Source organism: Diabrotica undecimpunctata, chromosome 4 (assembly GCF_040954645.1).
Source record: "Diabrotica undecimpunctata isolate CICGRU chromosome 4, icDiaUnde3, whole genome shotgun sequence".
Classification (NCBI taxonomy): domain Eukaryota; kingdom Metazoa; phylum Arthropoda; class Insecta; order Coleoptera; family Chrysomelidae; genus Diabrotica; species Diabrotica undecimpunctata.
The window spans coordinates 6,010,532-6,026,810 of record NC_092806.1 but is presented as its reverse complement, the minus strand read 5'-3'; the positions used below and the strand labels follow the sequence as shown (position 1 = coordinate 6,026,810).

The window sequence follows — 16,279 nt, the reverse complement described above, 5'->3', positions numbered from 1 at the left end:
CGGTTTCCTTGCCATAAATAAACTGTTTTTAAATGTGAAATATAATATCTAAAATGGCATAATAAATAGAATATCCATTATGGTATAGAATATCCAAAAAACCTAGAAACTACTTTAAAAAAAATGTAGGCAAAGATATTGTCCATACCTGGAAAACATGTGACATTCTACAGGGTAATTAGTAACTACGTGGTATAGCAAACATACAATTTTTTAAATGGGACACCCTATATATTTTTTTAAATTTGTATTCTTCTCAAGGTTATCCATTAAAAAAAATTGAGAAAATCGTAAATTTGTTTTGTAATTCCCCCTGTATACAAATTTTAGTCAATGATTTTAATTAAACTTAATTTAAAAACTACAATATATTGTTTACCTTATTATATAAAATAAATAATTGTTTATGCATTACTTTTTTATATACATGGTGTTGATTTCATTGGCATTTCGAAATAAAAATGGTCATAACTTGTTAAACACTCTATATCAGCGGTTCTCAACCTTTTAGCACTGGCGCCCCCTTTGAACACTGAAGATAGATCACGCCTCCCCTCCAGTCAATGATTGGTTGGTTCAAGTTAGAACAGTGAAATTGTGAAACTGACGATGCTAACTCTACGTTAGCAAAAGCTGTGATGCAAAATAAAAATCCAGATATATTTAAATACGAAAGTTTATAGTGATGTCTCATTAAACTTAACATTGTTTATTTATTTAAGAAAAAGAATAATCAGAAAATCAAATACGCATATAAAGTTGAAAGTCTTATATGAGTGTTTTTGCACTTTCAATGAGAGGGTTGGCATTGTCTGTTCTTGACAAGTTTTTCGATATTCGGTTGAAACTGTGTCAGAGCACACCTCAAGTCACTTTCAACGTCCAGCCTTGAACGGTATTTTGATTTTATATACGCCAATGCAGAAAAACCAGATTCGCAAAGATATGTGGATGAAAACTGGACTAATAACTTCGCAGATATTAAAGCCACTTCTGGGTAAACAGGAAATTAGGTTAACCAAAATTCTTCTAAGTCCATGTTTGCAAAATCTGCTTTTGCTTGTGAATCACATTTTAGGTCAATTGCCTGCTCTTGAAGGTTAACTGAAAGAATGTCAACTTCGATATGAAAAGGATCTCTTGTCAACATAAATTTTCAGTTTTCGGAGCTAACATCTGGAAAGTACTTTCGAATTTAATTTTTTAGTTCTTCCAAATACCGTGATATGACCTCTTTCAAATCCGAAACTAGATGTAGTGGAAGGGTCTGAATATCATCAAGGAGGTCATTCAGTTTAGGAAAAGAGGAAAATATTGGCTTGGAACAGTGAAGACGGCGTTGCCAAAGCGATATTTTTTCTATAAACCCCTTAATTGCATCATAAGTGTTTAAGAGGTTTTTACGGCCTTAAAGCTTCAGATTCAGAACATTAAATGTCTTAAAAAAGTCAGACAAATAAGCCAAGTAAAAGCTATTTTTATCATCTGTAAATCTTCTGTGAAGATCTTGTTTTGAAGTCATTAACAAAATTTCAACTTCTGACTTTAAATTGAATATTCTTGCAAGCATATTTCCTTTGGATAACCACCGGACTTCTGTGTGATACAGGAGGTTTTCCTGATCACTATTCAGTTCTTGACATAGTGCCTGAAAGAGCCCAGTGTTTAATGCGCTGGATTTGATGTGGGTAACTATTTTAATTGTCAAGTTTAATGTGATGTTGAGAGGTTTAGGTAAAGTCTGAATAGCTAAAGCTTCTCTGTGAATAATACAGTGAGAACCAATTATCCTAAGGTTCTTCTTTTTTGCCAATTCCATAAATCCAGATCGACATCCTGTCATGACTTGGGCCCCATCAATACATATGCCAATTACTTTCTCCTATGGAAGTTCATTGATTATTAAAAAATCTTTACCAGCAGAAAACATGTCAATGGCTTTAGTTGTTGTTTCAAGAGATGTTGAAAACAATATTTCCTCCAGGAACCGTTTTCTGTCAATAAATCGACAGTAAAATACGAAATATTTTGTTTTTTAACAAGAACTTTTCTATTTTTTATTTTTTTTTCTTTGTACCCTCACGCCTCCCCTGAACTTCTCTCACGCCCCTCAAGTTGAGAACCACTGCTCTATATAGTAATGCAAAACCTTATAAAAGCAAAATATTATAAGAATAAGAATTATGGGAAGAATTCAAATTTAAAAAAATATATAGGGTGTTCCAGTTAAAAAATTGTATATTTGCTATATCACGTAGTTATTATTCACCCTGTATAATTCCACATATTTTCCAAGTATAAAGAATATCATTGTCTACAAAAGTTTTTTGGATATCTTGTACCACAATGGAATTATCGACCGATGTCGATATATATATATTTCTTTATATTTCATTTTGTGTCTCTTTTCTTTCAACTGCCAACATCCAGGGAGTTTTTGACTTTTTCTTTCTATTTTATTTGAATCATTTTGTCACAATTGCTTCTTTTATATTATTATTCTGTTTCTAAATATACTACATACATCTCCACCTATTTTTCCAATTACTGTGTAATACTGCTTCTGGTCCAACTTCTTTTTTGGTATGTGTTAAAGTACTTGAATTTGGTATGTGTTAAAGAAAAGACTAAGAACACAAATATCAGAACAAATAATAAGCTATTTTGGACATGTCCTTCGAAGAAATGGTCTTGAAAAACTTACCATCCAGGGAAAAGTAGAAGGCAAAAGAAATAGAGGTAGATCTCCCACACGATACACGGACCATATTGTTGCTACCATTGGCGCTCCATTGTCAGAATGTGCTAGAATGGCAGAAGATAGAAAAACGTGGAGGAACATTGGGAAATTTAGTTAATAGCTTCATGATACCTGCATCAGGTTAATGACTAAGAAGAAGAAGAAAGTACTTGAGCAACTTCTGAGTTTGGTATTTGGGTGACCATATGTCCTCGTTAATTTAACTTGATTTCTGTCACATTCTTTGTTGAATATACTGTCAAAATATTTTTTCCACAACATCTTTCACTTTTTCTGCTGTGTGTTTGGGTGTTTTTTCCCAATATAGTATTAAGTTGATCGCTTAGTTTTGCTGTAACATCGTATATGATCGATGATAATAATAGATTTAGCTTCGGCTATATCTTCGGGCAATATTAGTAAAACCAAATCCATGAGAGTAAATGCAAGAAACAACACGCTATTTACTATCAACAACATGCAGATTGAAAATGTGGAAAACTTTACGTATCTTGGACTTGTCATAACAGCAAGCGGAGGTATAGAGGACGATATTCGTATGAGGATACGAAAAGCTCAACAAGCACTCAAGCATGCTTAACCCTGTTTGGAGATCTGGCGAGTATACTAAAAGGACAAAGATCCGCATATTCCAGTCAAATGTCATGTCTGTTCTACTCCACGGATGTGGAAAGTGACAAAAACCCTTACAGGTGAAATGCAGATCTTTATTAATAAATGTCTACGACGAATTGTTCGTATTTTCTGGCCTATCATTATCAGAAACGAAGATTTACACCTGGACGAACAAGAAAGGGTAGATCATCAAATAAAGTCCAGAAAGTGGGGTTGGATTGGTCACATACTCAGAAAAAATTATTCCAGTATTGCAAAGATTGTCCTAGAGTGGAATTCTCAAGGAAGAAGAAAAAGAGGTCACCCAGTACAAACTTGGAGAAGATCCATCATGGACGAGGTAAGAGGTCAAGAAAAGTTTTGGAATGAGGTGATGGCCTCAGCGCAAAATAGAACCCGATGGCACGTTTCCAATGAAGCTCTATGCTCAACTTAGGAGTTCAAGAACCTATATATATTTATCTTCAGGCATTAAAATCTTCAGCTTTAACAGCTTCTTATGACATATTTTTCCAGGGTCTTAGCAAATCCAAATAACTCAACAATAAATCTAATCAAAGATATACAACAACTTCTTGTAAATAGATTCAAATCCATACTCACAGCACCATCGTAACCAGGCTTTTTTTATTAGATATCATCAATCTCTCAAATACAACTACTATCCATACTTGTACGACACCTTCATGGAGATATAATTTTCTAGCTTTCAACACTGATTTATGATAATTCTATAACACAGAATCCCTGAACCTGATTTCTAGACAATCCTTTTGAAATATACTCAATTGATTTTAAATAACAGTATTTGAACTATTAACGTATGGACTTCTTCTTTCTCCAGGCCATTCTATACTAAACATTTACCTACAAATTCCTCTGTTGAAGAAATAAACAATATCTGCCACCAACTCTACACCAAAAGGTAACGATCCCCATTATCTGGGCTTCATCTCATATTGGAAATACAAATCCATACAGATCTGAAAAAAGTGATTAATTAAAAAATACTTCGTTCATGGACAGACCATCAGAATAGAATAAAAATTAAGTTGCATGAAGTTTAACCCAACATTTCATAAGACCACCAATGAACAGAAAAGAAAAGTAGATTATTAGTTGGCTTCGAATAGAATATGTACTTTTCACTTAAGACAGTTGACAATCACAATTGACAATCCTTCAGTATGTAAACACTACAATACACTTTTTTCGTTAAAAATGTGTTAGTGGACTATCATCATTTTGATTCTTTTAGAAGAAAATATAACTTTTACCGATGTTTTAAAAGAACCTCACTGTTTCTTTTCTTAATTTTTTGTTACTTGACCAAATAATGTACTAACTGTTTGCATTAACCCTGTATATTTATTACGTCAAGTAAATTCAATCAAAGTAAATTTTAAATACTGAATAATACTTTGCAGTTGATGCTAACTTCTAAACAAAAGTTTCATATATTAACAATATCTTCTAGTTTATCAAAAATACATAAATTTTAAAACGATTGATTTAATTTTTATAGTTATAAAACTGAATAACCTCCAGTGACCATTCGATTGCTTTTTCTTGCCAACAACTAAATAGACAAGTCCCAATCCAACATTCGGAGATAACGCCGTCCGACTTAGGACCCCACGCCGTCTTTTGTTTTCGTCCAGTAACGAAGCACTTGGTTCCGGAGTATATTTCATCGTCACGGGAAATATTTCTGGCGATTCCTCCAGAGATTAGTCCGCACTTCAAACCAGCACAGGATTGTTTTGTTATATATCAGCGGGATGCAATTCGAGAAGTAGGAAACTTGATAAGGGTTTTTCTCTTATTTTAAGTCTCTCTTGTATCATTGACTTTCTAAACGAATATGTTTGTTACTGGGAATCGCACATAAATATCTCCTGAAAGTTTAAGGCAAACAAAACACTTAAAATTATCAGATAACCTTCAAATAGTGTTCTACAAATATACGATCAATATTTACAAATAAATATTTATACTGGTATTTCTTTAAAAGATGTCGGGCTGTATCTTGAAGCAGATACAACCTGATGGAGAGAAAATCACTGACAATTCACTCAGATAGTCACTAATTGTCTCATTGTTAATTGTTTGGATTTTTTATTGTCTTCCTTCTCTTTAAGTTGCTGCGTAGCGTTGTTTAGTCTATTTTTATCAACTGGAGCTCTAGATTGATGCCAGATCCTTCTGAGTCTTTTCTTTTCATAGATTCGATGCCTTTGTTCTCAGATCTCAGCAATTATGCAGCTTGCTGAATGCCTTTAACAAATCTTTCCTTCTCTGCATTAAGTTGTTCTTTGGTTCTTAATGGAACAGAGAAATTTATTGCTTCTTCAAGTTGGAGCTGAAAGCTTTCCCAATTAATCCGTTTATTCAAGAGTCTAACAGCAGTTTTCCTTTGACTAGCACTATTTGTGACTGTGAATAGAATAGAAGAGTGGTCGGAATTTATATTGCATGCTTCCTCGACGTGCATATAGTTTACTGAGACATTTCTAATTATGATAAAATCAATTACATCTCTTGTTTTATTTCGATCCGTATGTCAATATGTAGGCTTTCCAGCAAAAAGTGCTTCACATTTTAGCTTATTTATTGCTTGTAGGAGTTGTTTCCCTTTTGTCGTTATGAACCTAGACCTCCAATAGTATGCTTGGCGTTAAAGTCGCCCCCAATTATAAGTCTCTGGCCAATACTCTTCATGAGATCTGAATATTGGTTCTTGCCATGGTGCTACTACGATTATCTCATATGTTTTAGTCCTGACATTGACAGCAGTAGCTTGAATTTCCCCTATTTGATAGCCTATCTATGTGTGGTGCATAATTGTTTATCTAATTAAGACTGAACTGCCACTTTTGGCGGTATTTTCAGGATGCATAGTGTAATATATTCTGAATACTTTAAATCGACATTGTTTCTGTTAAAGAAATTTTTTGGATGGGATTTTTTTGATTCTAACTGATTTAATAAATTACTCTGTGTAGGGAAAAATTTCTAGACATACTAAAGATGTCTATGCAAAAAATTACCAAAGAATATGAAGCAGAGATGTAAAACCAAAGAAGAGCTAAGTGCTGAAATAAATTAACTGTGATAGTTAAATCACGTTATCACCATGTGAAAAATGTAGTAATTAAAAAGAAATCAAAATACCACTAGTATTTGCAAATAAGGCAAAGGAAAATAAAGTAGTACACAGGAAACTTCAGAACGAAGTTATTACGATTTCGAAGCATTACACACAAACAAGACTTCAAGAAGATCAAACATCATATGGAATTGACCATATAACAATCCGAGAACTTATAGGGGTAATCACAATTTGTAAGGAAACTTCTAAGGTGTAGAAGCCTCTTGCTACATTTAAAAATGCTATAAATAATAACAGTCAATAAAAGTCAGTAGATAAGGCATGAGAGGAGAAGAACATCACGGTTTTTGTAAACGCGCCTTTACTAAAAAATAGTTGGAATTAAATATGTAATCAATAATATCAAAAAACGTATTCAACAAATTTTTCTATCACGTGTAATTTGAGTTATGCACGTAATTTTAAATTATTTTATATTTGTGAAAAATCGTTTAGAAAACTAAAATGAGAACTTAAGAGTTATCTGAAAAATGTTATGTTGAATTTTGTTAATGTTCCGTAAATCAAGTTCATCTATTTCTGTATAGGAAAAAACGTCAGTGCCAGATAGTTAATCATGGGAAAAATGTCAAGAGATCGTAATATTCGAGTTATAGGTCCTCTATTGTCTCAGCTAATATCCGCCAGGCAGCGTCTCAGAAAGGAGAGAATAATACTGGGTATTGGAGTTACTTTAATGGTATATATTCGTCTTCTGTGAAAGCTTGACAAGCCATTGTTTGAGTAATTGATAGCTTGCAGGATGACCGTTATTTACCCTCTACCCTTCACTGCCTTATTGGCTGGCGACACTCAAATAAACCATTCATTAATTATGCTGTGTACTTTTTGGCTTTGTATGTACATACTGATAAATCAAAAGGGATTTCTTACTAGCAGTCTCTTTAAAAATTTCAAATACACATATTAATATTTACATATCGTTTTATTTTATTTTAACTGGTTTTGAATATAGCAAAAACTGCTTTATTTACTTCTTTAAAATATAAATGCTTAAATACTGTAGTATTTGACAAAAAGAATTTGAAAATTTTTTATCGTTTGGCAGTAACAAATTTTGCGTCGTTATTGGCATAAAGTTAGTTCAACATTTGAGACAAAAGTAGCGAGTTTGAAGTAGTTTGTCTTTGTGTTTTAGTTAGTTCTGAGGTAAAATATATGGCTTTACTTTTTGAAAAGTGTTGTAAATAAAGAATACAATGAAATATTTACAGAATATATTATAAAATACTATAATATTACGGACATAATAAGCGCTGTATTAAAACTAAAACCAAAATGTAATATAAACAAAACTTACTTTCTGTGTGGGAGTTAGACCGTGAGTTGGAGACGTGATATATAGCTCGACGAAAATATTTAATATAATTATCTTTCTTTTTTCTTTTCTTGACTATTGGTTTTCTATGCATAGTTAAGTTAATGATTATTTTAGCACCTTTTTTCCCTTGGATCTTTGCAAAATGTTTCTCAATATATACTCTTAATTTATATTAAATAGTATGGGTGATACAGTACAACCATAGCTTACACCAGATTTCGGTCTAAATAATTTGGAAAAAATGTTGTGCACTTTTATCAATATAATGAATAAAAAAATAAATATTAAGGTTATCATTAGTACAAAGTCTAAGGGTCGAATGCTGAACATATGCCTCCTTTAACTGTCTCCAACGCATATTCTATCGTGTAAATCCTATCTCTAATGGGTTCTGTGGGATTGCTCTCCTTATGCATCATTATGGGAAATTTTAATGCCAAGATTGGAGCTGGAGATAAGACACAGTATAGTGGAGAACATGAACTTGGAGTCAGAAACGAGAGAGGAGAACTCTTAGAAAAATTCGCAGAAGACTCAGAACTAGTTATCACTAACACATTCTTCCAATTACCACCTCACAAACTGTATACGTGGAAATCTCCTCAAGACAGGCCCGGGGGAATTATTAGGAATCAAATATACTATATTGTAGTAAATAAAATATTCCGAAACAGCTTTATCTGTTTCGGAAATTTTAAAATCTGTCAAAACTTATCCTGGAGCAGACTTGGAGTTAGACCACGTTCCACTGGTGGGAGTATTTTGAGTCAAACTCAAAACAGTGCAAGAAAGGAAAGCACAATCATACGACCTACGTATACTGAAAGTCCTTGATACGAGGATAAGAGTCCAAGCCACGTTATACCATGCCAAAACATATTACAGAAATAGTGCAAAATGTAAAGGATAAACACTTAAAGACAGATAGATTAATGAAGAAAAAATCATGGATGACAGATGAGATCCTGAAACTAATGGACTAGAGAAGAGAAGCCAAAAATGTCCGAGACAAATATAAAACCATAAATATATTAATAAGAACGAAAATCAGAGAAGCGAAAGAAAAAGAAGCAAGGGACAGGTGCAAAGAAATTGAGACTCTGCAGTCAAAGTACGATAGTCACAATGTACATAGGACAGTTAAAGAACTCACAGGGGGACTAAGATAAAGGCAGAAAGGACATATAACTGATTCTGACGGAAACATCATCTTGGATAAACAGAGTAAAATAAGAACGTGGAAAGAATATCTAGAAAAACTATTTGAAGATCAAAGACATAACACCTTTGAGCTAGAAGAAGAGGTAAATGATGGACCAAGAATATTACAGCAGGAAGTTTATTTTGCAATAACATAGTTAAATTAACACACATCCACAAAAAGGATCTTAAAGCGAAAACAGCTTCAGCTCCTTCGGGAGCTTATAGCTTGTATATATTGTTTTGTTTCTACTTCTTTCTTTACGTATTTGTTTCTAAAAAATTATACTTATATTTATTTTAAATTAATAATTAATGAAAGAAAAATTTTTTTTTGGGCTAGCTCAAATTAGTAAATAATCCCAGGGTTTTACGTCATTCAATCACAGAAATGCAAAACAAATACTCAGAGGAAGCTCCTTGATAAATAAAACTCAAACATAAAATATAACCGTATTTAAAAAAATGTTTATACCAAAGAAATAAACACAAACTTTAATGACAGCATAAATTGGAAAAAACAAACAATCTATAAAAAGAGTAAGTAATTAAATATAAAAAGGCATATAAAAAAATACCGCAAATTATTTTAAAATAGAAAGTTACCCAGTATAGATCCAATAATGAATTATGGTTGCAAGAAATAATTCAAAAATATTACAAAATTGTTTATGTAAAAGTTCCTGTCAAAATACACTGAAGTCTTTATGCGTCGATTAAACAAAAGTCCTTGCAACGGAGAATATTGTTAGAAAGAAATATAAAGGTATATCTGAATACCTTACAACTGCTATCACTTATCACTGAATTTAATTTTAACTTTTCAAAAAATATTACTTTGTACTTGTTACTTTTACGGATATCTACAAGGCTTATGGTTAACGAAAACCATCACTTTTTTACTTTTTTTTCTTAAACACAAACCGCTTTTTTCAGTTATCGGGAATCAACTTTCTACACTGTCTCTACACTCATTGTCGTTTTTTTTCATTCTAACAACTCTCTTGGCTTAACACTCCCTTCCATCAATCAACTTTTCTTTCTTTTTATTGGTCAAAACAAATATGCCTCTTTCTTCATTCATTTCAACGTCTTCAAATCTCCCAGTTATAAGTACTTTAACATTTTCTAAGAACTCCAAGCTAGGCTCTACGATTCTCCAGCTGAGAATTAAGTTCCTAAAATGTTATGTGTATCCTGTATGGATGTGAAACCTGAATTATGAAGATTGACATGATGAACAAATTAGAAGCCTTCGAGATGTGGTTATATCGTAGAATGCTCAGAATATCATGGGTTCAACACATTTCAAACAGAGAAGTCTTGAACAGAGTAGGTCAAGGTGAAGGCGACCTAATAAAGATGATAAAAAAGAGAAAACTCGAATATAATGGGTCATATAATGAGAGAAAGCAGATACAGGATAATGCAGTTGATACTCAATGGAAAGATCGAGGGAAAAAGAGGAATTAGTAGGAAGAAATACTCATGGCTCCGAAATATTTGTCAACGGACTGGCTTATCAGCAGATGAATTATTACATGCCCCGCAAGATCGAGAACGTCATAGAAGCTACCCACGCCTAAAACTTGGGTACGGTACTCAAAGAAGAAGAAGCTCCAAATTTCCGACTTCTTTCAAACAACCTTTTGTTAATCTTAAGGTGGGTACACATATGCAAGCCGAACTGTTTGCGAACTGCTCGTGAGCTGTTCGCGAAGAGTTCGTTGAAAATATGTTTATGTTCAGGCTATCCGATACCCTAAGTATCTAATAACAAACCGAGAATTAATTTACTTCGTTATTCTAAACATTTCGGTATTTTGTTTAGATTATCTGTTATTAATTTCTCTCGTTACTTTTGAATAAGCCGCGCTCGTTCAGCAATTTTGTTTAACCGAATGATCTCATCGCACACTTACCAGAAACAATTTATAGACACAATTTGTAGTTCTGCGAACATTCTTTGTGTTCGTCCCAAAAACCGACAGGCTGTGGTTCCTGACGAGCAACGAACGAACAGCTCGCAAGCGGTTCGTCCCGTCGTACAAATTAACGAATATAGCGTTCACAAGCGGTTCGCGAACAGTTCTGCTCGCATATGTGTACCCGCCTTTACGTTAAAACACAAATTATTCCTTAATGCACTTCAAACCCAATAAACAATTTCATGAATATGAATATTAGATTACAAATATGTTAACAAATACAACTTTATACTGGGTAAAACCTATACCTATGTTAACAATAAATAGACAAATAGGTATTTTACATTGTAAATGCAAAAAACAAATATTTTTTTAAAAAGTACTTTAACGTATTACAAAATTACAAATTTTATGTAGACAATAGATAGATTTTCTTCTTCTTCTCTACCTTTATTTATCTATAATAATTTTGTCTTTCGCTCTTGGTATTTATTATAACTTTTTTTTATAGTTTAATAGCTTCTACTTACTGAAAATCTATTTTCCACTCTCATATCTTAGTAGACTATTTTAATTTCATTAGATAATAAAATATATAAGGTATTTCATTTATAGTAACACTGTTTTGACTTGTTCATGTCCATTTGCTACCGATAGATTTTTCGAATTAGAAATTTATTATGTAAAAGTTGTAACGATATATATTTTGCCTACCACACGGGGCATTAATACAAGGGGTAGAAAATTGGGGGAAGAAACTACTGGGGGTGGAGAAGGGCAAGCAAAATAATCGAAACATATGCGAACGGCACTCAGGTTTTGGTAGGAGAGCTGGGGTCGTGGATAAGTAAAAGACAAGGGGGTTTGAATTGGGGCAACTACAAAAATATGAAACAAACGGTCATGAATCTCTTGGGACAAAATAAAAAGAAACAGGAAACACCTCTAGTAATTTATAAAGAGCGCCACTTCAAGGTGCCTAATTATAACTATTACAACAACTAGTTGTAACTTGGGATATAATTATTAAACATAAAAAACATATCTTTTCCAAATGGAAACTCAAAAAAAGGGGTTAGTTAAAAAAAGAATAAACAAAATGTTAAGAAACAAAATTTAACATTTATTTTTGTGTCACCACAAACAGTTACAAAATAGACAGTGAAAAAATAATACAACAATAGTCGCAAAATACAAAAATACAAAAAAGACTTACATGTTTCATCTGTTTACAAATTCCAGGAGTTGGAGATACTATTATAAACTTACAAAATTTACCGCACAGAGATTAACCTTTTTTTAAAAATAAAACAAACTAAAATCAAAAATAATAAAACGAGCTGTCGTGAGTTAACATTAAATTAAAAAAAAAACTGAACAAATAAATTGACAGCTAAAGTCAAACCCTAAAATTTTACAATTTATTAATTATTACAAATCTTTTTTGTTATGAAAGCAAATTCTTATTATTAAAAAAATGTCTGTCTTTACTTTAAAATTTGGAAGTTACCTGGATTTCACAAAAATTACACTTGCGCTGTAAACTGGACTTCTTAAAAACTCAACAATAGCTGGGAATCTCTGACACACGAACAAAAAGGTAAATGGGTCACTGGAACACAAACCTTGTAAACTAAACTGGACTTGGCTTTTTAAAAACAGGAAAAGGTACAACTGGATACAATGGCAACATTTCAAAACTCACTTAAAACTGTAACTGAACCATTAAACTGCTACTATATTTTACACATTTTTCATAAAAAAAGACGAACAACGAGGAACATTTCAAATTTGACGTAAAATTTGGACATAACGCTGAAGACCACCGCTCTTCACCGCGGCTCCAACGAAAGTGACGAAATTATCTTAAAAAATTGATCGCATAATTTGGAATAAACAAAACACTTTGGGTTTAAGGCACATAAACAAGACACAACGGAAATTAAGACGTAAATTCTTAATTTGAAAACGCAATATCGGGAGGTTTGAACAAAGAAATATCGAAGAAATTTGCACCTATGACATAAACAAACAATAAAATGATTTATTATCGACGGCGGCGACCTAAAAAGAACGAAAGATTATTTGGGTTTTAAATTGAAGGATACAGACTAAGAAACATTGAAAAAATTCTTCGTTATTATAATGCATATATAAGGAGATTTCAAGTAACACATATACGAGGGGATTCCAATAAATTTAAAATGCTACAAAGTTATGTTATATACATTAAATTGTACATAATAAAACAGTAACACATAATTAAAAAATAATGTATTTTTTATTTATTTAGAATATACGTATTGGTAAGTGTTATATTATATATTTAGGTAGCCCCTATATAACCCACTAGATTATTTTTAACCCGATTCACACCCTGTATAAGTATAAAAATCAACTTGCACTTGTTTGTATGAATATCTTTGTATATACTCTTCTATTTTTCTTATTATGACACTCAACTCAAATTCCTACTTTGAATATGTTTGCACTGTTTACACCCGTATTGTCGATATACAAAACGTATGGTATTTTAATTTGGAAATTGTTTTTTAAAAATCTGTATATATGTTGTTTTACATTTGAACTAAGTAATTATGAACAAAAACTTGACAATTATTCATTTAATTCAATATATTACAATTGATGTAAACTTGAAAGGTAATTTTTTGGGATTTTATTGTTAAACTAATATTATTATTATTATTAGTCTATTATTAAGAGCCACACTCCCACTACGGGAAAAATTGATTCATTCCAGATAACTACGGTATCGAAAGAATTCAGCTCTAGTGGTATTCTTTCTATAGCTAAGCTATATACAGATAACGACATTGTTTTGTTGACCATAGGAATTAAGATTTATTGCAATCCCATCTCTAGAGCATATTTATTATAATGCTCTAAAATATATTTTTTGGTTATTGTTTAGCCTTAATAGCAATACAAATAAATAAGTAAGTAAATAAGTAATATGCTTTATTGTCACTGAAAATTGGACAAATTTTATGGAAAAAGCTTATAACAAAAGACAAGAAAGAAGAAAAAAATCTGAATAAGAATCGTTTATACTTTTAAATAAAAAAAAATAAAATTCTTCCAAACTTAAACATAAAAAATACTACCTAATTAAGAACCTACAAACTTCGTAAAATGTACCTAACAAAAAATAAAAATTAGGAGACACTCGTGAGACGGATGTGTGGAACACATTCAACCGACGACCAATTATTCGGTAACTCCAACCTTCTTCCGACAGTATCACTGCTTGGGCACATTCATCTCGGGTTAAATTACGTGATTGACGCTCCATAATAAACACAATTAACAATAATCAACAATTAAACAGTAGCCGAATAAAATTCGTGAACACTTGCAAATTAGTATATTTATAGACTTAGTACATTTTTTGCTTCTTTTTGTTTTGTTGCAAAAAAAACTATAGCGATAAAACACAGTCAATAAGTATAGAGTGTACGAATAGCATATACAAGGGGCTTGCAAAATATAACATTATAATGGAAATTTTTATTAACGCTAATAAAATATTTAAATATTTAAAAGTGGTGCGTTAATTTCTTGCGGAAGTGTATATGGTAAAATGTAATTTCGTATGATTTATTGCATCATACATTTATATGCAAAAAATTGTATTAAGTGACTCCACCAAAATTGAGGAAATGATGTGCATTCACCATATTTTTTTATTATTATTTTGTCTCTGAAGTTTAGTCAAAAAAAAATAGATTGTCAAGTTTTTGTTACCTTCAACACCCTGACCAGACCTAATTTTTTATTTTGTGTTTCAGCAATACTTCAACTCGCACTCTCTCGAACCCACACCAAGTACTTGCACATACTCGTCAGTCGGCCAACACGAGCTCTATCCATTGTGACATTCCTCGGTTAGGACACTGCGAAGGCTTCCATCACCTAGTCTTTCCACAGGATCGCCTGGATCTCCTCCTCACCGTATGCTTCGATCCTGTACGCCCTCTCCCAGTACGTTAAGATTGTCGTGAAACCAATGAACCGAATTGTGATTTTTATTTTTTATTGTAAAAAGCGTGCCATAGATAGAATATAAGGCGTAAGGTAAGAGTTACTTCCAAGGCAAACTAAATTTTCTGATATATATTAAAATATAAATGGTATATGGTATCCCATGTACTGAACTAAAGTGGTGTGAATATATTTAACCTTTTATTATTCGTTTTTATTATAGAGTATATTTTTAAGTTTTGGCAAAAGCACTAAAATATGTTACAAAATTTCTTTTATAAAGTGCCTCAAATAAAAAATTAGTACATTAATATTTTTTTCTAAAAAAAAACTTTCTTCTTATTTTGATGTCATACGGTATGCAGCTAGTATTCATGCTGGTTATAGTTGTGGTTATGCTCAAGACTAAGTGGACTTTAAGCTTTAATTTTGTCCATTAAGATAGTATTTTAATAGTTGTAATAGAATATTGACCAAAACATTTCGCTGTTTAACTCGATCTAGTCGTTCTATTTGGATATTAGCTCATCTTAGGACCCTTTCATTTGTAAAGTAATTCACACATAAAATTCTATGCCTCTTCTAAGACACACTAATACGATTCAGATATCTTATAGTCTGTGGGCAAAGAGGCGTTTTTTTTTTTTATTTTTTAAAGTTTGGTTTGTTTTGTTAAAAGAAACAAAACATGTTTTAAAAAAAGGATATATCTTTATTAGTTTATTAGTTATACAAATTTAAACAATTAAATTGTTAACAACAAATTTCTGCCTAAAAATTCGGATTATCATATTGAAGATTCAATTTATAGATATGACCCTTCAAGTTCAGCTCATGGTGGCACCCTAATTTTGCCTGATTATATGATGTATATATGATGATTATAATATGATGATTTCTATCCGGTAACAAAATATGACTTTCTGTTGAATAAATCCTTCTTTTAGTTTTCTTTAGTTTATAATAAGAATCTTAATCTACATATTCTTTGCATTTATAGATCACCTGACTCTTCCACGGAACTATTTTTCAGAACCTGCTAAATTTGTTAGATGATCAGCTCAATAAAAGCAGAAAAACTATATGCATGGACTTCAATATTCATTACGCTGCTGACGCTGCTTGTGCTACCCATATATCCTTGGTCAATATATTTTAACTGTATGGTCTCACTATGCACGTTAATTCTCCTTCAAAAATAAGTAAAACAACATCTACTATAATTGATTATATTGTCACAGATTTCTCACCTCTTGATATACGTTCTACAATTATTACTG

The 16,279-nt window shown here is 31.9% G+C and overlaps 1 protein-coding gene across 1 annotated transcript in view; it reads left to right on the top strand.

Annotated features, from left to right (window-relative positions):
* The window catches only part of LOC140438054 (dopamine receptor 2-like), a 580,832-nt gene extending 565,939 nt beyond the window's left edge, over window positions 1-14,893 (top strand). Inside the window, exon 3 of the mRNA XM_072527766.1 lies at window positions 14,807-14,893. Coding sequence (XP_072383867.1) covers window positions 14,807-14,893 — 87 coding nt within the window. The remainder of the gene's footprint in view (window positions 1-14,806) is intronic.
* Window positions 14,894-16,279: the final 1,386 nt, after the last annotated feature.